At 39.6% G+C, this 25,109-nt stretch overlaps 1 protein-coding gene across 5 annotated transcripts in view; it reads right to left on the bottom strand.

Moving 5' to 3' along the window:
- The window catches only part of LOC128690899 (protocadherin beta-12-like), an 87,316-nt gene that overhangs the window by 22,070 nt on the left and 40,137 nt on the right, over positions 1 to 25,109 (bottom strand). For 4 of the 5 annotated variants that reach the window (XR_011394579.1, XM_070103809.1, XM_070105125.1 and 1 more), the window contains exons 2-14: positions 17,876 to 17,956; positions 17,381 to 17,511; positions 16,439 to 16,504; positions 12,870 to 12,962; positions 12,313 to 12,420; positions 10,842 to 10,943; positions 10,395 to 10,520; positions 10,090 to 10,180; positions 8,443 to 8,552; positions 6,696 to 6,872; positions 5,863 to 6,003; positions 5,403 to 5,593; positions 4,974 to 5,088 (exon numbers count right to left, since the gene is read on the bottom strand). Coding sequence is in view for 4 of the 5 variants with exons in the window: in XM_070103809.1 (XP_069959910.1) it covers positions 4,974 to 5,088; positions 5,403 to 5,593; positions 5,863 to 6,003; positions 6,696 to 6,872; positions 8,443 to 8,552; positions 10,090 to 10,180; positions 10,395 to 10,520; positions 10,842 to 10,943; positions 12,313 to 12,420; positions 12,870 to 12,962; positions 16,439 to 16,504; positions 17,381 to 17,511; positions 17,876 to 17,956 (1,532 nt within the window). In the remaining variant the exon portion in view is untranslated. Of the gene's footprint in view, positions 1 to 4,973; positions 5,089 to 5,402; positions 5,594 to 5,862; positions 6,004 to 6,695; positions 6,873 to 8,442; positions 8,553 to 10,089; positions 10,181 to 10,394; positions 10,521 to 10,841; positions 10,944 to 12,312; positions 12,421 to 12,869; positions 12,963 to 16,438; positions 16,505 to 17,380; positions 17,512 to 17,875; positions 17,957 to 22,755; positions 22,890 to 25,109 lie in introns of those variants that run through there. The other variant, XM_070079756.1, reaches the window with a different exon arrangement.

Here is a 25,109-nt window from a genome sequence, read left to right on the forward strand (position 1 = left end):
TCATATTCGTATGTTACAACATTTACATCAGTCAGCCCTTGTAGTCCTCTTACACCTCTTCAATCTTATTTGGGCACAAGGAGTTCTTCCCCAGCTGTGGAAATCTGCCATTGTTCTCCCTTTCCGCAAGCCGGGTACTACGGGACATGATGCCTCCCACTATCGTCCCATCGCTCTTACTAGTGCAGTTTGCAAAGTGATGGAACGTCTGGTAAATCGACGTTTAATGTGGTATTTAGAGACACACAACAGTCTCTCCACTAGTCAATATGGCTTTCGTAAGGGCCGTTCTACCATAGACCCCTTACTACGCTTGGATACGTATGTTCGTAATGCCTTTGCGAATAATCACTCAGTTATTGCCATATTTTTTGACCTTGAGAAGGCATATGACACAACTTGGAGGTATAATATTTTGGCCCAAGCCCACTCCTTAGGCCTCCGAGGCAATCTACCATCCTTCCTTAAGAACTTTTTAACTGACAGACATTTCCGTGTTCGAGTCAATAATGTGCTTTCCCCGGACTTCGTCCAAGCTGAAGGTGTCCCTCAGGGATGTGTTCTGAGCACAACACTTTTTCTCCTTGCTATAAATGATTTGGCCTCTGTTCTTCCACCCAATATTTGGTCATCACTCTATGTTGATGACTTCGCTGTTGCTTGTGCAGGCGCTGACTGTCATCTCATTACAGTTTCTCTCCAGCATGCGGTCGACCATGTTTCCAATTGGGCCATAATGCATGGGTTTAAATTTTCCAGTACCAAAACTCACCAAATTACTTTCACTAGACGCTCTGTCATCTCCGATCATCCTTTGTACCTCTATGGCTCCCGTATCCCTGAACGTGATACAGTCAGGTTTCTAGGCCTTCTCTTTGACCGTAGGTTATCCTGGAAACCTCACATTACCTCTCTGAAGGCAACTTGTCACAGCCGGCTGAACCTTCTTAAAACCCTTGCTCATCTTTCCTGGGGAGCTGATCGTCGAACTCTGCTTCGCCTACATTCAGCCCTCATTTTATCGAAACTCGATTATGGTGACCAGATTTATTCAGCGGCCTCTCCTGCTACTCTCTCTAGCCTTAACCCCATCCATCACCAAGGATTACGTTTATGCCTTGGTGCTTTTCGCTCTTCCCCTGTTGAGAGCCTCTATGCAGAAGCGAATGTTCCATCCTTGTCTGATCGCCGTGATGCCCATTGCCTTCGCTACTATGTACGCTCTCACGATCTCCGCAATCCTTCCATTTATAGAATGGTCACCGATATTAGTAGACATTCTTTATTTGTTCGCCGCCCCTGTTTGCTCCGTCCCTTTTCTCTTCGCCTACATTCGCTCTTTTTTTCCCTTCAGTTACCACCTTTATATGTTCATGTAGCATCTCACTTTTCCCTACCCCCCTGGGAAGTTTCAGCTGTTCGGGTCTGTTCTTTCTCACTCCCTTGCTCAAAAGCCCAACTGCCTACGGTGGCTACCCGCTCTCTTTTTCTTGATCACTTCCACTCTCATTCTCATGCCATCGCTGTGTACACAGATGGCTCCAAGTCTTCTGACAGCATCAGATTCACAGCAGTGTTTTCGGACAGCGTCGTGCGAGGGCATTTACTATCTTCGGCTAGCATTTTTACTGCTGAATTGTATGCCATTCTTGCAGCACTTATTCGTATCGCATCTACGCCCGTGTCATCATTTGTGGTAGTCTCAGACTCCCTTAGTGCTCTACAATCTATACGAAAATTTGATACACCTCACCCCCTAGTTCTCTGTATCCAACTTTGGCTACACCGTATCTCTACCAAGCATAAAGATATTGTTTTTTGTTGGGTCCCTGGTCATGTCGACGTACAGGGCAATGAACAGGCAGACACTGCTGCGCGGTCAGCAGTACATGACCTACCAATTTCATATAGAGGTGTTCCATTTCTGGACTATTTTGCTGTAATAGCTACCCACCTTCACACCCGTTGGCAACAACGTTGGTCAACTCTGCTTGGTAACAAACTTCATTCTATTAAACCGAGCATAGGTTACTGGCCGTCTTCTTGTCATCAGTGCCGAGGTTGGGAGACTACTCTCTCCCGCCTTCGCATTGGCCACACTCGTCTTACTCATGGGTATCTCATGGAGAGGCACCCTGTTCCTCTCTGTGAGCAGTGTCAAGTTCCAGTATCGATTAGCCACATTCTGTTAGACTGCCCTCTCTATCAACGAGCACGCAGAATTTACCTCCAACGTCGTCTCCGCTCTACTACTCTCTCTTTACCTTCCCTTCTTGCTGATGGACCCTCCTTTAATCCTGACTCTCTCATTGACTTCTTGACAACGACTGATTTACTCCACAAACTCTGATGATGATACCTTTCGCACTCCCCTCAGCCCTTTCTACCTCAATCTCTTGCTGCCCTCTACCCTTTCACCATCCACTGCCCCGCTGTTCTCCGTAACCTATTACTCATCCATCTCCCTTTTGCCACCTGATACCCTCGCTTCCTTCCTGCCCTGCAGCGCTGTATAGCCCTTGTGGCTTAGCGCTTCTTTTTTATTATAATAATAATAATCTATGGCTTACCTGTATGTTCACCCAGGCTCTGACATGGTCAGGGTGCTGTGGGAGGAGTGAGGAAATAAGAAATGGGGTTTGTAGTGGGGTAGTGACAGCCTGGCGCTGACTAGGCCTAGTGGCTATGGTGGCTGGACCTCCAGCCAGCTGTTTCTTGTGTACCCTCATTTGGGCATTTAGGATTAAGGTGTTTCTAGAGTGTGTATATAGTGTTATGTTGAATAAATATATATATTTTCCTAACTAAGATTTTTACCTAACCCTCTGTTAACCAACCCACTGAAGTAACTCATTCTGGTTTAGCACTTTCTGTTTTGACTGGGATAGCCCTGGGTGGCCTGTTTATGCTTGAGATGTGTGTAACTTTTACCTTTGCCCTTAGACAAGGCTCAAGCCCCCAGGTATCCCACCTTTCTGCATAACACCTTGTTTAATGAAGAATTCAATTTTCGGTGAATCCTTGCTGTGGCTGACTATAGGAATGAATGGGTGTTCATTAACCTTTTCACTGTCCATCCTGTATGTCTATGTACATCTGTGTTATGAGCTCAGCTCACTCAGATTTGCTGTGAGCTGTAAATTTTAACCTTGATATGAGAGAATGGATCTGTGTGGTGAGTATGCATAGATTAAAAAATTTTGCTTTATGCGACTTTGAGGTGTTTTCTATGATGGATTTTATCTCTTTATTTGCTGTTTCTTGTTATCACTTGAGAAAATGGAAGACATACTACTGAAATAGAGATGATTTTGTTTGGTTCAAGGACCAAAAGTAGCTTGAAATTGGCTTAAAAGCAATGGAAGTATGTATTTGAGTTTTGCCAATTTTTCTGAGGATGGATAAAGCTTTCCCTACACCCCTTGGTCTGTTTTATGGGTTTTTACTAAGTCTGATTCAATTATTGGGATGCCGTACACCATGACCAATCATTACTGGTTGTATTTTGCTATTCGAGAAATAAGGTAAATTTTTAAATTTTTTTTTGTATGTGATGAATTCAAAATGAAAGGGAAGTGTAAAATAGGAGAGGCCTGGAAACAAAATTAATGGAAAGAGGAAATGTTGTCTTAATGCCTGGAATGTCAACAGTGTTTATTTTGGACTCTGTGCACTTTATAAGGTAGTTTTGATAGTTGAATGGGTGGTTTCTTGTGCTCAGTCGATAGAACACAAGGCACACTAGTGAAAGAGCTAAGAATTTTATCAAAATTATCCATGAATTTGGCTTAAAATAGGACTTAAATTTGGCAAAATCACCAATGCACAAATTGGATCTATACTGCTAACTTTGCACCGGCGTAATTCCATAAGTTTTCCATCAAATTTCATTTTCTGGTATCATTACCTTCAGAAGAAAGACTACCATTTCAGATTTTTTTTTTTTAATGTAAAGACTGAGCACGTTCAATTTCAGAGGTTTGACAGTGAAAGGATTAAATCTAAATGAGGTCATTATTCCATGATCATAAACTGGAGACAAAATGATGGTATGTGAACATGTGTGCAGACAATAACAAATTGATGCAGGCTGAGTCACTAGCCCCACTACCCAGCAACAATGAGAGTGGAAGGATCCAAAACAAAGCCTTGATTGGATAAACTTGCAATTAAGCAAAGTTAATCTATTTTATCAGTGGTATGACTGGACCACACAGCAGTATGATATAGTGCATTTGGTCCCCTTCATGACTTTTAAATTGGACACCCCATTAAATGGACATGTTGAGCCTTTGTCCAGCCATATTTTTTTTTTACATTTCAGCTGCTATACATAAATTGTGGAACCATGAATAAAAGTTTTGCACTCAATTTAAATGAACAGTGACTTACGGTTATGGGATGAATGCTTCCAGCCTTTAGTACCCTTCGAGGGAGGTGTTTTGATGCTGGTGAAGGACTTTTCATACAAGGAATTGGAGCTACTCTCTCTTTCCTCAGATCAAACCTGATTGCCTCCCATTCAGGACCATTGTTGTATATGTCAAAATGACCCAGTCACTTAATGAATTACTTGAAAACTCTGTAACTGCAATTTCTATTGATAGTGATCTACTGGAATTTAGCAGCTCTAGAAAAGATACAGAAGTAGTTTGCAGTGGCATACCGAATGGAGCCAAGACAGTTTTAGTATAAAGGGACTTCCTTTTGATTATAAGACTAATAATGATAATAACAGTACAAAGGCAAAAAGAATGTGACGTGATCGGCATGTTGCACTGAATTTGATTTAAGTAGCACAAACTCATGTATTACAGTGAGGAAAGTACAGATATGCTCACTGTAGCAGTGTAATGACAAGATCTGGTGAAATATGATAAATGTCATTAAAATCATGAGTTACGGTATACTTGATATGTAATATAACCTTAATTAGGTTTGTGATGCAAGAAGTAGCAAGAAAAAAGGTTTACCGTTCGAGGTGGGATGCCAGAATCTCGTGCCAGTACCACAATATGAGCCACTGTGGAATTCAGTGATGTTAGATCCCGAATCCTTAGCTCTCCATCATTGCCAATGGCAAACATTCTGAAAGATTAAGCAAGAAAATAATATGACAAAAGAAACATTGTGATACTGAATAAATGATCCTGGGTATAAAGACCATGAATGAACACTTGATCTAAGGAACTGGGCTTATCCTTTCCTTCCTTGGAATGAACATGAATGCCTCCCATTACCCAAGTGCTGTGTGACTTCTGCAGGTTTAGCATTTTCCAGTTAAAATAAAGAAAAAATGGACTAGATGATTAACTTCTTTGCTGCTCTAAATTATGATATCTGGAAGAATCATTAGCAGACAAGGAATAGGAAGCAGTAAAAGAAAATTATAAAAATCATACTTAGCATCTTGTCCCATGACTGTAAGAGTTATTTGGTCTCCTCGATCTCCATCAGCAACCTCCACATTTCCTATAGCATCTCCTGGTCTTAGAGTGGTTGAAGAAACAAAAAATTCATACTGAGGGTAGCGAAAGCGTGGATCCCAGTCATTTACATTTAGTACTTGCACTTTCAGCGTGGCTGTGTCATTCTGTGAGTTGACAGTACAACAAGGTACATATATTAGTCACTTCAAATCATTTATTTCTGAATATTCAAGCAGGATATTTATTATAAAATACAAGTTTTAAAATTCAGTTAAAGAACTATTAACTATAATTAAAGAACTCTTACACCAATTTAATTTGTCAAAAATTAATCAATGAACATCCTGTATATAGATACTGTATAATTATAGACATTTTTCCGACAATTCATGGAAGCATAATAAAAGAGCATAAAGTACAATACAGTACTTACAAATTCTCCATCCATTACATAAACTTTGAGGTCATACTCCTGTTTAGTCTCATAATCAAGGTCATAGTCGAGAAGTATTTGTCCAGAAGGTGAAATGCGGAACACTCCATCCCCGTCCTTCTCTAGACTGAATCTTATATTCTGTTGGACAGTCACTTTATTATTTATAGAAAAAAAAAATGGAAAGGGGTTTGACTGAATGAGAATTATATGCCAAAAGTCAAGTGATGCTGAATAAGAAAAAGTATAGTAATGAAGGAGAAATTCTGATCATAAAAGGAGAGGAGATAAAGAATTATAAGTTAAAGATGAAAACTAAAAAAAAGTAAGGTTAAAAACAAGAAGCTGAATAGATGGGAGGAGTCAAAAATGGAAAGAACATGAGTTAAAGATTGAAAAATTAACAATACATATAAAAGAAAACTTAGAGATGAGTCAGAAGTTTAAGTGGAAGAAGTATTTAAAAAGGGTCAAAAAAGAAGTTTCCAATATGTCTGAAGTGAAGATGAAAAAATCAAAACAATATTAATAAATATTTAAATATGTGGTACATTAATTTTCCTTAGGTGATGTTGGATGGCCAGTATTGCTGATAAGTTTGCTAGAAAGACTTGACATTTTGCTCTAGGAAGAGCTTTATTAAGTCACGACTCTACCTAGAGCAAAACACACTATAATAAAGGTTTGCTCTGTGCCAAGTGTCTTTCTAGCATGTCTGAAGTGAGTTCTCAGTATAAATTATTATTTTACTAAAAAATCAAGTGCCAAACCTGTATGGGTCATACAGATCACATGATAAAGAATTTGTTCTAAGTGGCAATGCTACTATGTACCTTGTCAATATTTTTGTTGATCATTGTAGGTGCGATGAGAGAGTGTCTAGGCAAACTTTCCAGTACTGTTGCCACATAATCCCGCTGAATGAACTGCAGTTGTGTGGAGTAGTATCCTCGTCTAGACAATGTAATTGTTGTCAAGGCATATCTGTCAGGGTTGTCTACCTGCGTTGCCTGTGAAGACAGAAAACATATTAATACAATATTGCATTGTTGAAAATAATTTTCACTGTTACAACTTTAGATAATAAATTCTTTACATTCAGTTAATAAATGGAAAAATTATAAAATCCATCGACAATATATGACTTTAAATAGGTATACCAGTCATCTTTAAAATAAATAATAGCTATAGCCATCAGGATCTGCAGACTCCTCAACCTTTCAACCACAAACTAAGTGTTCTACCTATAATCTACTTGATTGTAAATATGTACAGTGCTCGTCACGGCATTATGCCAGGTGAGCGCCCCAACATAATGCTGTGAAGAAAATCAAAGGCCTACTTTACAAGGGGGTCTTTTTTTGTCAATGCATTCTGCTGGGTAGCAGCCATTAGCAAAATGTTGCGGCCTGCCACCACACTTCACAGTAACTTCTCATTGCTCATGTGGCTGCCATGGTGAGAGGAAGTGTTGCAATGTTGTCTCTCATTTGCCCCATCTTTTGTCTGGTGCTCCCTTTGGTTTTGGGGCTATATATGTTTGATTATGGGTAAAAGGAAGTCTTTAATACCTGAAACTATAGCTCAAATCATAGGGCTTCACAAAACTGGGCACCAGACGAAAGAAATAGTGGAGAATGTTAGTATGTGTGTGTTCAGTGAGGAACTGGGTGCAGCGTTTCAAGGGTGGTGGTGGTGGTGTCGAGTTACCTTCTGCCAAACCTTATCCTGGCCCCTCGAAGAAGACATCTGTTCGTACCTTAACTGTGTTAAAAAAGCAGGTAGAGAGTAACTGCATCTTCAACACAGGTAAGGTACAAACAGATGTCTTCCTTGAGGAGCCAGGCCGAGGTTTGGCAGAAGGTAACTCGACACCGCTACCAGCCTTGAAACGCTGCACCCAGTTCCTCTCTGAATGCTCACAGACACTTAACATTCTCCACTATTTCTTTTGTCTGGTGCCCAGTTTTGTGAAGCCCTATGATTTGAGCTATAGTTTCAGGTGTTAAAGACTTCCTTTTACCCATAATCAAACACGTATATATCCCCAAAATCAAAGGGAACACTGGACAAAAGATGGGGTGGATGAGAGACAACAGAGCAACACTTCCTCTCACCACGGCAGCCATGTGAGCAATGAGAAGTCACTGTGAAGTGTGGTGGCAGGCCGTGGCATCATGCTAATGGCTGCTACCTAGCAGAATGCACTGATGAAAAAAGACCCCCCTGTATGGTAGACCTTTGATTTTTGTCACAGCATTATGCCAGGGCACTCACCAGGCATAATGCCATGACGAGCACTGTATATGAGAACGATTGAACTTTTTTTTATGTCTAAATATTCAACTACAAAATAACCCTTTAAAACTCTGTACAGTATTAGCTTTAGTTTTGCCTAAAATTTTAGCCAAGTGTATTTATTAAATTTACATAAATATATTGTACTACATTGTTCTATGAATGAGATTATGCACAGTACTGTATTTGTAAGCAGATGAAAGCATAGAAAAATGGCAAGGACTACTGACAACTATTACAAAAAGTAATAAAAGCTTCAAAACAACAGTGAATGAGACCCACCCTGACAACAAGAGTGGTAGGTTGGTTGAGCTTGTCATCTGGAAGGTCTTCAGCGAGAGTTACTTCTCCAGTCTTAGGGTCAATGCTGAACCAAGCTGCTTCTTCCTCTTCTGCTGGCACAAATATGATTAATCCCCCTTTTTTTTAATCATCTGTATATATTTCTTGACTACTGCCTACATGTTGGTATGGGGTGCATTGTGCCTACATGTTGGTATGGGGTGCATTGTTCAAATCTAATACTGTATCTGTATGTTAAGACAAATCTAATACTGTATCTGTATGTTAAGACAAATCTAATACTGTATCTGTATGTTAAGACAAATCTAACACTGTATCTATTTTTTTTTTAACAAACCGGCTGTATCCCACCAAGGCAGGGTGGCCCAAAAAGAAAAACGAAAGTTTCTCTTTTTAAATTTAAATCTTACAACACGCATGGCTACGGAGGAAGAATTCTGTTCCACTTCCCCATGGAGATAAAAGGAAATAAACAAGAACAAAAACTAGAAAGAAAATAGAAGAAAACCCAGAGGCGTATGTATATATATGGTTTTGTGGGCAAGGGGCTTGGACTTCCAGCAAGCGTGCGTGAGCATGTTAGATAGGAGTGAATGGAGACGAATGGTACTTGGGACCTGACGATCTGTTGGAGTGTGAGCAGGGTAATATTTAGTGAAGGGATTCAGGGAAACCGGTTATTTTCATATAGTCGGACTTGAGTCCTGGAAATGGGAAGTACAATGCCTGCACTTTAAAGGAGGGGTTTGGGATATTGGCAGTTTGGAGGGATATGTTGTGTATCTTTATATGTGTATGCTTCTAGACTGTTGTATTCTGAGCACCTCTGCAAAAACAGTGATAATGTGCGAGTGTGGTGAAAGTGTTGAATGATGATGAAAGTATTTTCTTTTTGGGGATTTTCTTTCTTTTTTGGGTCACCCTGCCTCGGTGAGAGACGGCCGACTTGTTGAAAAAAAAAAAAAAAGAAAAAAAAAAACATGTATGTGTAGTGTGACCTAAGTGTAAGTAGAAGTAGCAAGATGTACCTGTAATCTTGCATATTTATGAGACAGACAAAAGACACCAGCAATCCTACCATCATGTAAAACAATTACAGGCTTTCGTTTTACACTCACTTGGCAGGACGGTAGTACCTCCCTGGGTGGTTGCTGTCTACCAACCTACTACCTAGGGTGTATCTGTATGTTAAGACAAATCTAATACTGTATCTGTGTGTTAAGACACGTCTAATACTATATCTGTATGTTAAAACAAATCTAATACTGTATCTGTATGTTAAGATAAATCTAATACTGTATCTGTATGTTAAGACAAATCTAATACTGTATCTGTATGTTAAGATAAATCTCTACTTTATAAAATACTGTATAGTACTGCACTATAAATGTTAAAGTTTTAACAAAAATAATTATGTACCGTTATATTACAATATTCTTCTTTCTATTATGATAACATCCACTGATTTTTGTGAAAGCACATCACTGAACCATAGTAACTTGCTTAGATAATACCACCCAAACTTCGGTACACAGTGTATGGTATAATGGTATAATTGTAAGTAAGACACGGATGTTACAGTATATACCAACATACTCTATACTGTATGTAAGTGGCTATACTAACCTCTACTGAAGGAATAAAAGACAGGGGCCATAATACCCTCATCCCTATCCAGTGCCTCTACTGTTTCTGGTTGAATCTCCACCTTGGCTCCCTGCATCAGGATAAAAGGATTGGTTAACAGTCTACCTAGAGTAAGTTAAAACATTTAGGCTGCTAGATTTAGGTATGTAGATTTGTGTGATTTTTATCCTGCAACATAATGCTGCATTTTAAAAGAATAAATTTCAACATTTATCATACATACATAATGAATAATGCAAATTTACCACAAGTATATATGTGGTATAAACACAATTTAGATTGACCTTGATTGGATTATCAGGGATAACGGCCATGTAGTGGTCTCTAGTGAAGGCAGGATTCTGGTCATCAGCATCTTGCACTTGTACTGTGAGCACTGTGCTGCTGCTCTGTGGAGATGCTCCTTGATCCTAAGGGCAAGCAAACAATGCTCATGCTAACACTCATAAAACTTGTGTATTAGAGAAATAAGCACTGTTGGCTTTTATATATACAGTACCCAATACCACTGACTACCTCATATTTATTAAGTATGTCCTTGTATAGTTTATTGTGTTATGCCATTAACTAATATTTAAAAACATAAAAAATTATGAAATGTTTTAAATTGCAGAGATCCTAAGAGTTCAAACAATCTACAAGATCAATTATTTTGACTTTTGTTATTTACAGAGTATTTGAAGTGCAACACAATTATCCAAATTATTGGTATGTATTTGTAAAGCCCTTACCTGAGCAACAATGGTGATGTTGAACACAGGAACACTTTCATAGTCTAGTGGCTTCCTAAGCACCAGCGATCCACTTAGCGGGGACTCAAAACTAAACATATCCTGAAGCAAAGAAGACTGAAATGTCAGTAGTTGTACAGTAACGAAAACTGTAATAATATCGGTAGAATTACCAACAATATGTTAGGTAAAAGGACATGTGCAATTAATGACATTTTCAAGTTCTTGGAGAGCGAAACGTTGCTTTGGTAAGATGTTACATGAACTGCATGTGTCTTTTTATCTAATGGTAATGAAAACTTCCTGTAAGCACTGAAATCCTAAAAGTGAGTGAAGTTTTTTATTATAATTACAATAATGGTATACAATACTGAAAGGATGAGGAATTACATATGTGCAATACCTGGGTATCTTTATTCAAAGATGTTTAGCCATCTAATCAGTTTTTTCAAATTCAATACAGAGATGATATACTGAGACAGAAGATGATGAGGTTACCAGTCCCTCAGCTTTACAAAACTATACACAGAAGACATTGGAAAATGAGGTTAGGCAATCAGTTCCTCAGCCTAGAAGCCAATGTTCACCACCTCAGCCTTCATGAATAAGAAGATGAATCAGATACATTAAGACTAAGGTACTGAACACCTACACTGAGGGACTGATTACCTCATTCTCTATTGTCTTTATGTATTATCTCTGTACTGAACTGAAAAAGTCAGCAGATGGAAAAAATGTCTTCAAATAGCCAAGACTTAGACTTCCAAAACACTGATTGTTTGTACATGAAATTTCACATAACTGCAGTAAGGATCATGTACATGTATTGTCAATTCTTTCAAACTGATAAGAAATCAATATAAAACAAGATATTATTTATAACTCAAAATATTTCATGAGGACAATAAAACAGAAGTGAGACTTACATAGATAGTAATAATAATTTTATTTCAGAATGATACAATGTTCGTACAGAGATGGGTTAGTTGTGCATGCAGAAAGCCTAGTTATGCAGAGCATTTCAAGCAATCTCTACAACCATGGTGCTGTAAACACCACCTCCAAGGCTGAGGGACTGATTACCTCATCTTTTGTATATAGTTCTTCTGTTTTCTAATTACGTCCAAGAATCTGTATTGATAAAGCCACTGGATGGCGAAACGTCTACAATAAAGATAACCAGATGTTGCACAAGTGTCTTAACTTTCATTTCAAGCAAGTTCTTACAGCTATGCCAGGTAGTACTCAATAAAACTTATATCAAAGTAACCTTCCAGGTGGGTCCCTTGATATTAGTGAAGAGCCCTTGATACAAGAATTGAAGCTACCCTTTACTTCTTTGGATTAAACCTGATTATCTCCTAGCCTTTAGGAAATGTGTGTTATAGGTTCAGCATTTCAATGCGAATTTAATACTCTTAAAAATAAAATACTACAATTCTTGCAAGCTGAAAAAATAAGAAGCACTTACCGAGTATGGACCAGACATGATGGAGTACTGGACAGTAGAGAACGGTCCTTGTTGGTCATCATCCTTAGCCAAGATGTCTCCAACAATTACTGTCCCAACCACAGTTACCTTGAAAGACAACACATAAGTCACATCCATGGTCCTTATCCATTTTATTATATTACACAAGTTATGATATAGAGCTCTTTCAAGGGGTGCCTTAATGTTACCCTCCCTTTCCTTGGATCCAGTCCTAAGATCATATATGACCCCATCACTTCATCAATATTGAAGAAACATCAAGACTGTCTCAGTTATATTTATGTGTGATTAAAACTTATTGTACTGTGTGTCAGTGTTGTTTTGTGTGATTATTGTACCGAGTGGCTAGGGGATTTTATTTATACTATAGTGTTAGTTTTGTTTAGTTATTACAAGGGAATATCTTGATCTTCAGAGTAACTGTTGCTATACTTAAGCTAAATGTTAATTTATTATAATTTAATGTCAAAGTATAATGAATGTACTAAAATTTTTTTTAAATAAAATATAGAAACAATAATAGTATTAATACTGACCTCTGAAACATTGACATAATAAGGACTGTTGATGAAGACTGGAGCATTGTCATTATCATCAGTGACTCTAATATTCACAGGAATAGTGATGCTCTGTTCAGTAAGAAACAAAAACATTAAAATTATTACTTAAAAATCGAATCCTCAATTGAAAAATAAAACACAAAATAAACTATTATTTAGTCACCTTTAGCATAGCCTGAAAAATATCATCTTGAAAATATGAAATAAGAGCAATACCTAGAGAGAGTTCCAGGGGTCAACGTCAACATGTACAAGGTATACAGGCCTAGCTGACGTCAGTGACATACTACCATGTAGTAGAAAGTTGCTTGTTATGCTGAACATTCCCCTCAAGGAAGGTTCCTTGATGCTGGTGAAGGGCTCTTGATCTAGGGAATTGGATCTGTCCTCCAGTTCCCTAAATTAAGCTAGAATGCCTTCCACATCCTCCCCACAGGTGCTGTATAATCCTACGGGATTATCCAGGTAAACTCCAGGTCCAGGTAAACGGGTTTAGCGCTCCCCTTGATTATAATAATAATATGCTGAGCATTTCGGGCAAATTGTCAATTTTGTACCCAGGATGTGACCCACATCAATCAACTAACAACCAGGTACCTACTTTACTGATGGGTGAACATGGACAGTAAGTGTCATAAGGAAACACGTCATAATGTTTCCACCCATACCAGGGATCAACCCCCAGACCTTAATGTGTGAGCTGAGTGCGCTACCAACCCAGGTACGGGACACCTGTTGGTTAAACTCAAAGGAAAAAAACTCTTACTCCCAATAAAAACTATACAGTGATCGTTTTTCAGGTCCAGTTGAAAACTATACATTTTTTAATTAAAGTCATCCTCCTCCAGCAATTGTCAAAAACTTCTCAGAATCACTAGGGAATCTTCAGTGCCAAATTTGATACATAAACAAGAAAATACACAATGATCTTGAGCTTAAGCCGAAGATCCAGGCATTATGGAAAATCTAGATTATTATAATCAAAACCAAGCGCTAAACCTACTAGGGTCATACAGCTGGAAAATCTAGAGAAAAATGACAGTGAGGATTTGAGGTCATGTTGCCATTGTCTATTTCATACAATGGTTACTGACTCGGCCTGTATTTTTTTTTTTAAATATGAAACTGACAAAGGACCCAATGGAAATAAGTCACTTTGACTTTTTTTGGGTTATCCCAGGTCCTCTACACGTATGCTGATATGTATAATACGTATATCTAACTGTATTTGTGTATACCTGAATAAACTTACTTACCTGGAGGTTACGGGGATACGCCCCCGCGGCCCGCAATTATGGAATATTGTTTTGCCAACACTGTTCCTCTTTCTGGAAGGCATCTTAATAGTCAATTTTCATGTGACTTGTTACCTATTGTTATTGAAGCTACGCTCTCCTTCCTTGGATTAAAACAATTACCTCCCATTCTCCAGGTGCGATGACCTCAACGGCTTTTGCTTCTCAGTGAATAATAATAAATAATAATAATAATAATAATAATAATAATATAATACATGTAATAACAACACTAATAATAATATAATAATGATATATAATATATAATATAATAATAATAATAATAAAAGATAATAGTTGATAAGTGTGTTCCGGTGTTATTTATGGAGGTTGAGAGAAGTGGAGGTGCCACCAAGGTTGCTGTGTCAAATGTATTAAGTCAACGGAACTGATAACGGGAAGATGATATGGAAGACATTGTTCTTGTCACCACCACCAGCCATCACTGTCACACCTCCCACCATTATGCCACTAACATACTCAAAAAGAGTTATAATGAATATACAGTGCATTCACACACAAAAAGCTAAAAAATAAAAGGACATAATTCACGCTATTTAACAGCATAACCAAAGAAAGATAAGCAGTGTAGCTTCCATTAAGGTCTTAAGGTCACCCACGAATCGATAATACCAAGTGAAATTCACATACATATATTTGCACATGATCCATTATATTACCATGACTTTCAGAGGTGGACCAGTAAGCCAGTGGAAGTCCTCGGTCAGGGGACCAAAAGTCCCAAACATGAACTTTATTAAGCTCTACGCATACTCATAAAACTCGACACAAATTATATAAAGCTCTATGAGTTCACCGCTTAGTTATAATAATAAAGCTCTATACAAACTTCATTCATCTCTATACATACTCTATAAAGCTCTACATGGAGACTTCGGAAGTGAGTGGTGTATAGACCTTACAGTGTCAGGCTTAGGAATGCCGTGGACTTGCTAACAGGACACAGCCTCTCAAGTTCAGTTGATGTAGGCGTCTGCCTGGAGGGATACATGTAAGATACGGTGGCAGACGGCAAGACTTTCCCTCGATAGTACATTTGACTGAGATTATCTCTGAAGTACGACCTCTACGGGTTTAGAGCCCAGTATAAAGGGAAAGCGGCCAGCGCTGCGGTGTAATTATTTCTGTATATACCATGACGACAAGGTAATTATTGGTTTCAGGTTAGCTGGATACCTGGAGGTTGGTTGCTTGCTAAATGGGGTTTATAGCCTATCGACTATACGAGGGTCATTAAGGCCGCACGTCACCTGCTCACCACCAGTCAAAAATACTTTCAATACCCTGCAATAGGATTAAATTCTTATCGTATATAGTATACTGGGAGACATACCTCTCTGTATATATCTTGCGCAGCATTATTTATATATGTAGAGCTACACCATTACTGTTGAGCGATGTGTAGGCTAGCACCAGTAAATTACAACATCATCCTTTATACAGCTTTATACTTCCTAGCTTCTTGCTGTAAGAAATATCTCTGATAGTGGCGTCGTGTGAGGAAGGCTGAGATTCATCAAGGTTCAGTGTGCCATGAAGCTAAACTGAAGATATTTTAACTAGGTGTGTCTTGTAAGGTGACCACAACAATGAATGAGGTGCCCACCCTGGGTACCTGCTCACCCTGGGTACCTGCTCATCCTGGGTACCTGCTCACCCTCGGTACCTGCTCAACCTAAACTGCCTATGTAACCTCTACTGCGAGTTGCGGCTCGTTTGTTGTGGTGAGTGAGCCATGAGGGGATGGGAATGGACAGGGTGATGGGATGGGATGGGAGGGTAGAGGATAATGGGAGGGGAGAGAGGTAATAGGAGGGGAGAGGGGGATTGAAGGGGAGAGGGTGATGGAAGTAGAGAGGGGTTATGGGAGGGGACGAAGGGTGATTTTTATCTTGGGGTGGCTTTTATCCTGAACTTCAAGAACCTGCATTAAGACTCAAGCAACACACCAATAATTGAGTCTCCCATAATACTTATAAATACTACACCTCATCATCAACACTTGCTGCTGCTGCCTTCTGCCATTTTCATACCATCCTGTGGGATATTCTAAATTATGTGAGGCATGCTGGGAAGAGTGAAGAGGTGGTGGTATTAAAAAAAAAAAAAAGAGGGAGAGGGAGGTGCAGGCATTGGATGGTGTTGGGGTTAGGTGAGGAAGATATTGAGTTGGCATCAGAAAAAGAATAAGGGATGTAGAGTGTTGTGAGAGGTGTTGGGGGAACTTACAGGGTCAGTAGTTCCTCGCCGGTCACAGATAATGTTGACGACGACGTGTGATGGTCCGTCCTTACCCTGGGAAAACAGCATAACGTCAGTACAGCTCGCTCATTCACTCTCTCTCTGACCTGCTAGCCTGGATAGACTGCACAATTGATCAATTGAACTAGTGGTTACTGAAGTTCAATCGAACTCTGGATTCGACATAGCGGATAGGAACAGACTAAAATAAAAAGTCACAGGGGCGAGAGGTCACAGATGGAAGCTGATCATTATGGATCCAGCGCTTTCCGTGGATATAATAATGACAGGAAGACATTATTACGACTTACACACTGATAAGAGGACTCGACATGGACAAATATCTAGTAAGTATAAAAAACTTTTACTACAACGCACACTACATCATCACATCTACAGCTACCATAAGACTCTACTGTAACTATCACTCTACTGTTACACTACAACAATCATCACCCTACAACCACAAGTCACTATCACTATACTGCTACACTACAACAATCATCACCCTACAACTACACCACCACAAGTCACTATCCCTCCACTGTTGTTAGTTTAATATGTTTATTATGCACCCTATACCCATCCCGGTAGTATACCCATCCTGTGGGCGGTAGTCACACCATACCCATCCTGTGGGCGGTAGTCACACCATACCCATCCTGTGGGCGGTAGTCAAAAGATTACAGAGGTACATAATGGGTCCAGGGACTGGACCCCACCACTGTAACACTATATCAATCATCATCCCACAACACTACACTACTACACAATCATCACTATCACTGCATTGCTACACTACATCAATCATCCCACCACAACCACACTACCACAAGTCACCATCTCTCCACTGTAACATTACAAAACACCATACCACACATGCCATCACCACAATACACTACTACCATATATCTACCACACAAGACTCACCTCCTTGTCTAACATCTTGGTGAGTGTGAGGTTCTTGGAGTTGGCAGAGATCTGGACTGGTGAATTCTTTTCCTTAAGACGGAGATAAATGTCTCCGTCCTGACCCGCGTCTCCCTCCAGCCTCAGTGTCCCTGTATAATAACAATATAATATATTTATTCACTACAAGTACATGGTATACAGGCCTAGCTGACATCAGTGACATACTACTATATAGAAAGGCCCTTGTTATGCAGAACATTTCGGACAAATTAGGTCCTTGTCCCAGGATGCGACCCACACCAGTCGACTAATTCCCAGGTACCCATTTTACCTACGGGTGAACACAGACAGAGCGCAGACCCTCCTCACCTGTGAAGCGAGAGCGTTAGCTATCAGGCCACGGGGCACCTCCGTCAGTAGTGTTCAAGACTCTCCCTCAGGACTCTACATCAGGACCTCTAAAACCCTCCCTGGAGACCCTGAAGGGCATGGTAGTAAAGATGCTACACTTACCTATAAGGTTGCCCACAAGGAGAGACTCTGGAACGAAGAAGTTCTCCACTGATCCTCCATGACTCAAGAAACACCGAGAATCTGCAAAATAATGATTACTCTTCATCTAGGTTTAACAAAATATATTTACGTATCTAAAATACTGATCATTATTATTATAATAATATGACCCGTAAGGGTCATACAAGAATCGCCTTTGCTTCAGCAAAGGCGATTCCTTTAATTGTATCTTCTTGGAGCTCCTCCTCTTTTCTGCAACATGCAGTCTCCTGATGATGTGTTGATTGCAATACGAAAGGTCTAGAGCTATCATTCAACTCTCCCATATATATATATGTATGTATGCAATAAGATCACAGTAAACAGGTGCATATATATATATATATATATATATATATATATATATATATATATATATATATATATATATATATATATATATATATATATAACTACAACGTAATAAATGTAATAAGTGTAAGATGAAGGCCTTCAGTATTCCTGACTGGGAGTTTACATATTTCTACTGTTAGTTGTGGTATACTGTGTTGAACTTAGTATATAGTAGTGATGTTAACTTGTGGTAAACACTACCACCATGTAGGTCACGCACCTCAAACATTAACAATAAACATCATCATAAAATATTATACACTTCTCTGATCCACTCACTCGTCTGCGTTTTTCTTTTATGATTTCAGTTTTAAAATGATAATGACACATGCGACCTCTTCAGCGCAGAAGCAAAGGCAGAGCGTGACTGGACGAGGTGCGGCAGGGTAAGGTGGGTGTGGCAGGGGTAGATAGAGGGGGCAGGGAAACAAGGCAAGCCGAGGCAGGAACGGGCGAGGTGGGAGGCAGAGCGAGGCAGGGCGAGGCATGGCTGAGCAGGGCAGGGCAGGGTGTGCAGGGCGGGGCACAGCTAAGTGGGGAGGTGATCACAGCAGTTACAATGATAATACATCAGGGGGATCAGCAGTTGTTACAGCTTTTATTCACTCCAGGTGAAAGTTAAGGTAGTGTGTGTGTGTGTTGTGTAATGGTGCGTAATATGCATCAAGTGTGTGTTGTGTGTAATGATGCATGTACATGTTGCTGCTGAGGACGCACTCAACACACTCAGTAATCAGTCCCTCAGGGACTGATTACCTCAAACTCCTTCTGATCCTCACCGTTTTTCTTTGTATGAGACCGATGAAGCTACTGAGTGGCGAAACGTTTCCTCAATAAAGATACCCAAGGTCAGTGTGACTTTGTAGATGGTCCAAATCGGACCGAAACGTCGTCGTAAGCTCCTCTCTTCTATGTGCGGGTTATTTGTGTGTCGTTCCAGTCATGGTATTGTGCCTTTTTTTTATTTAAGATACCCAAGTGCTGCATATGTTTCTAATTTATCACCTTATCGGGTCTCTGAACTATCTGCATTTGTCCTCTATAATGATTTTGTCCTCTATAATAACTTCATGTCGTCTAACTCAATGCTCAGTGGCTATGATACAAAGTTTACCGACATAAACAGCGCAGTGACCGTAGACTCCTAGCAACAGCTTTCCGCGGAAAATTTGATGTCTCCATGATGGTGAAGGGCTCTTGATCTAAGGAATTAGAGTTACCCTTCCTGAGATCAAACTTAATTGCGTCATATTCCTCAGGCGCTATATCACCCTTCAGGGTTTAACGCGTGACACAATAATATATACATAAGGAAGAAGGAGCACTGCCACAGGCCTACTGGCCCATGCTAGGCAAGTCCAAGTTGGTAGGTAAGACACATAGGCAACAGTTAGGCAACTTTATTCCGAAACGTTTCGCATACACAGTAGTCAGTTCCTGATTATGGAACTGAACTTCTCCAGGCTGAGGGACTGACAACATCAAAATTCTACGACTTCAAGGGTGATGGACTGATTACATCGTCTTCACATCTCTACTGTTCCTGCCTACTTTCTGTATTCGACTGAAGAAGCCTACTGTGTAGGCGAAACGTTTCGGAATAAAGTTGCCTAACTGTTGCCTATGTGTCTTACCTACCAACCTGTCGGTATTGTATACCATTCTGATGTCAAGTCCAAGTTACCTACTGGCCCAAGCCAGTCAGGACCGACTCACACCCATCCACACCCACTTATGTATTTGTCTATTTCTAAAACAATACAACGTTTTAGCCCTAATAACGCTACTCAGGAGTTTGTTCCATTCATCCACAACTCTACTGCCAAACCAGAGTTTTCCTATATTCTTTCTAAATCTAATTGTTTTCCAACTTGAAACCATTACTGCGAGTCCTGTCTTGGTTAGATAGTTTTAGCACGTTGTTTACATCCCCTTTATTTATTCCTGTTTTCCATTTATACACCTCAATCATATACCCCCCTAATTCTACGCCTTTCTAGGGAGTGCAGATTCGGGACTCAGTCTATACAGAGAGAGGCATAACTACTAAATAGTTATAACTATGACCATAATTTTTAAAGGGGTGGACCGGTAAGCCAGTGGAAGGCCTCGGTCAGATGACCAGAAGCTCCAACGGCGGGTCATCATCTAAGACCCGCGTCAGGAAACACTTGTCTTGTTTCCTGACGAACCTTACCCAACCTGCACCATATACAGTCACAGCCTGTACTACACCCAGGCATCACAGTAACACTAGGTGTATGCTGACCACACTGACATTGAATATATCAAGGGTGGCTGAGTCAGTTCCTTGGTCATCTTCATGCACCAGGCTACTGCTTAATATGCACTCTCAGTGATGTAATTATCACGCTCTCTCCCACGCTGTTCTCTCGCTCACTGTTATAATGTTAAGGGAGAGAGGGAGAGGGAGAGAGAGAAAGCGTGGGCAGTTACAGACTTCACAGTAATCAAAGAGCGAAACTAATCTGACAATTTTCTTTTTCTCTGGACGCCTCTCGTGAGAAGCACTAAGCTGTTAGGTCAGTCAAGTGCAACAGACTGTGTCTTTGTCTGTTATAAGGTCAGTTAGGAGCGGCAGACTGTGTCTGCAGTTAGAATGATAACAAATTCTCACTACAGGCAGCACACTCCACCAATATTCAACACACTAAACCTACTCACCATACAAAACATCCATACTTATTACTGCACCTATTACATACATAGAACACTTAACTCTGATATTAACCCTCCCCTCAAACATCTCCTTGCCAACCTCAACAGAACACATGACCATAACACAAGGCACAGATCACTCTTTGATGTTCCTCGTGTCCATCTCACACTATGCAAAAACTCAATGCACATAAAAGGCCCTAAAATCTGGAATTCATTACCTGTAAATATAAAAGAAACACTACCTGTTTATAAATTCAAGTCTCTACTCAAAGATTACTTACTCACCCAAAACCAAATAAATACTGAATAACTGAACCTTATAAATTGTATATCTTAAATGTTTCTCACAATTATATCACATAAATGTTAAACCTAAAACCCAATCTAACTTTATTATTTTTTAAATACACTACCTAACAGAATACTCCATACGACTGAATGTACAACAATGCATGCAACCATATGACCTGTCTTTGTAATACTCATTTGTGCTTTATAGTTATCTGTTTACATTAATGTTTTATCACTGATTTCATCATTGCTTAGTTAATTTTAAGCCAGCCCGTAATGCTATGCATAGTATAAGTGGCTTTGGCATGCTGCTCTTATCTGTATTTTTTTGTACCTCTGTATGTATGCTCAAATTGTTAATAAATAAATAAATAAATAAATAAATATAATGGAGGCAGAAGACCAGTGCCAAAAATTAGACCAGTAGCCCCTAACATCACACAACACAAAAGTCTTTGAAAGAAAGAAGAGACGACAAATTACAAATATTATGGAACATCACAACCTACATAACCCCAACCAACATGAATTTAAAGCAGGAAGATCATACATGTCACAACTACTAACATTATAACAGAATTACCAAGGTACTAGAAGACTAAAATGCAGGTGTTATATACAGGTATTCTACAAAGGCATTCGGCAAATGTGATCACGGAGTGATTGTACATAAAATGAGGTGATAGATATAACAGGAAGAGCAGACAAAGAAATATTCTATTCTATGAAAAATAGAACATAAAAAGTAGTATTAAAGAAAAAAAATCCAGTATTAATTAACGAAACAAACAGCCTAGTACCACTAGGCTCTGTCCTGGCGCCTCTACTGTTTCTCATACCCATAACTTAGATAAAAACTCGGCACACTTTCAAATCATCACTTGCGGATGATACTAAAATAAGCATGAAAAACACCACGATAGAAAACACCGAGAAATTGCAAGAAGATACGAGTAAAGTCTGCCTCACACACTCTTACAGTGGACCATTAGTTACATCCACCCAGTTGTCTACTTACTGTTAGGTGAACACACCCTCCCAGGTACCTACTTACTGCTAGGTGAACACACCCTCCTAGGTACCTACTTACTGCTAGGTGAACACACCCACCCAGGTGCCTACTTACTGCTAGGTGAACACTCACCCAGGTGTCACTTACTGCTAGGTGAACACAGGCAGCAGGTACCACAAGATTCGCTCATACGTCTATCCATGCCTGTGACGCAGCCCTTAGCAATCGCCTAACACTCAGGTGCCTATTTACTGCTAGTGAAAATTGTTAGGAGGCTTAAGACACGCCTTACATCTTACCTAGTCCGGGAACTATACCCGCGACAGTCTTTTATGATGACTACTGATAATTGCTGTCACAGGCCCTCTGATTGCTGTTACTATACAAGTACTGTATAGTGTGTAAGCTTTGTCTGTGCTGGAGGTCACAGTGCTGGCCACTAATAGTGATGAATTTCTGTTTTGGGTCAAACTAGGGATGAAAACAATGTTATGTGACTGACCTTGTTAAGGTAGGTAGTACGTGTGTGGGGGGACTCTGGCGTCCCTGATGATCATACAACACACAAGTTACGAGACCACCAAGTTATGAACAATGAGACTAGGATATGTTTACTGGCTGGCTGCTGCGGCCTCATGCACCACATCATGCTCTAGCCTTGCTCACCATGGACTACACTGTTCTTGCTCACCATGATATGTTGTTCGTATTTCTCTAGCTACTATCGTGACTTGCCAAGCTTAACGCACCTCAGCCTTGGCTGCTGCCTCACCTGTCACGTACATCCTCATCTACACTTTTAAAGAATATTATTAATAAAAATTCTGCGGTCAAGCAGCTACTAATATCCACGCATGTAAGCCTAGGAGGAAGGTCACTAAAAGGCCAACAAGACTTCACAAAATTCCTACAAAAAATTAAAAAAAAATTGGTAGGATTTATAAAATTGCTGAAATACAATATTCTAGGCCACAAAACTCTGGTATTTACACAGTTTTGCTACAACTCACAACTCACTTTCATAGCTGCAAACAACCACAAAAAAATCCACAAATAAAAAAAACATTTAAATTTTCAGTTGATAATTGAACTGCTCACTACGTCACTCACTATAAACCTATAGTTTTAATGTCTTTTACTGACGGTAAATAACAGTTTAAGCACTGAGTCCACAAGCGAAGGTACCGGGGCTCGATGTAAGTCAGGAGGAGACAGCGTCTTACAGACACCATCTTACAGATATTTTTTTTCTCTTGATCATTGATCATATAAAGAAGGTAGTCTCACAGTGCGGATATTATCATAATGTAATTATCATTAAGACAGATGTTTATACAACCACAATCTAACTAGTATTATATAAAATAGTGTAGGTACACGCTGTGGGTGTTCCTACACTGTACCTAATTAAAGATCCAGCATCAGAGGATGTATGCTACAATGACTGCCTGGTATATGGTAGTTACAGTGAGTGCTACAATGACTGCCTGGTATATGGTAGTTACAGTGAGAGTGCTACAATGACTGCCTGGTATATGGTAGTTACAGTGAGTGCTACAATGACTGCCTGGTATATGGTAGTTACAGTGAGAGTGCTACAATGACTGCCTGGTATATGGTAGTTACAGTGAGTGTTACAATGACTGCCTGGTATATGGTAGTTACAGTGAGAGTGCTACAATGACTGCCTGGTATATGGTAGTTACAGTGAGTGCTACAATGACTGCCTGGTATATGGTAGTTACAGTGAGAGTGCTACAATGACTGCCTGGTATATGGTAGTTACAGTGAGTGTTACAATGACTGCCTGGTATATGGTAGAGTGAGAGTGCTACAATGACTGCCTGGTATATGGTAGTTACAGTGAGAGTGCTACAATGACTGCCTGGTATATGGTAGTTACAGTGAGAGTGCTACAATGACTGCCTGGTATATGGTAGTTACAGTGAGAGTGCTACAATGACTGCCTGGTATATGGTAGTTACAGTGAGAGTGTTACAATGACTGCCTGGTATATGGTAGTTACAGTGAGAGTGCTACAATGACTGCCTGGTGTACCGTAATTAGTGTTCTACAATAACTGCCTGGTGTACAGTAGTTACAATGAGTTATACTCATCATCTCTCACTGGCAGTGTTGACTTAGTCATATACTGGTACATTCACCAGTGTATGTATCACTTAAGTCATATACTGGTACATTCACCAGTGTATGTATCACTTAAGTCATATACTGGTACATTCACCAGTGTATGTATCACTTAAGTCATATACTGGTACATTCACCAGTGTATGTATCACTTAAGTCATATACTGGTACATTCACCAGTGTATGTATCACTTAAGACATATACTGGTACATTCACCAGTGTATGTATCACTTAAGTCATATACTGGTACATTCACCAGTGTATGTATCACTTAAGTCATATACTGGTACATTCACCAGTGTATGTATCACTTAAGTCATATACTGGTACATTCACCAGTGTATGTATCACTTAAGTCATATACTGGTACATTCACCAGTGTATGTATCACTTAAGTCATATACTGGTACATTCACCAGTGTATGTATCACTTAAGACATATACTGGTACATTCACCAGTGTATGTATCACTTAAGTCATATACTGGTACATTCACCAGTGTATGTATCACTTAAGTCATATACTGGTACATTCACCAGTGTATGTATCACTTAAGTCATATACTGGTACATTCACCAGTGTATGTATCACTTAAGTCATATACTGGTACATTCACCAGTGGATGTATCACTTAAGTCATATACTGGTACATTCACCAGTGGATGTATCACTTAGTGCTTCCTCTTCCCTACCATTCATTGTTCTAA

The sequence above is a fragment of the Cherax quadricarinatus genome, chromosome 1, assembly GCF_038502225.1.
Source record: "Cherax quadricarinatus isolate ZL_2023a chromosome 1, ASM3850222v1, whole genome shotgun sequence".
NCBI lineage: Eukaryota > Metazoa > Arthropoda > Malacostraca > Decapoda > Parastacidae > Cherax > Cherax quadricarinatus.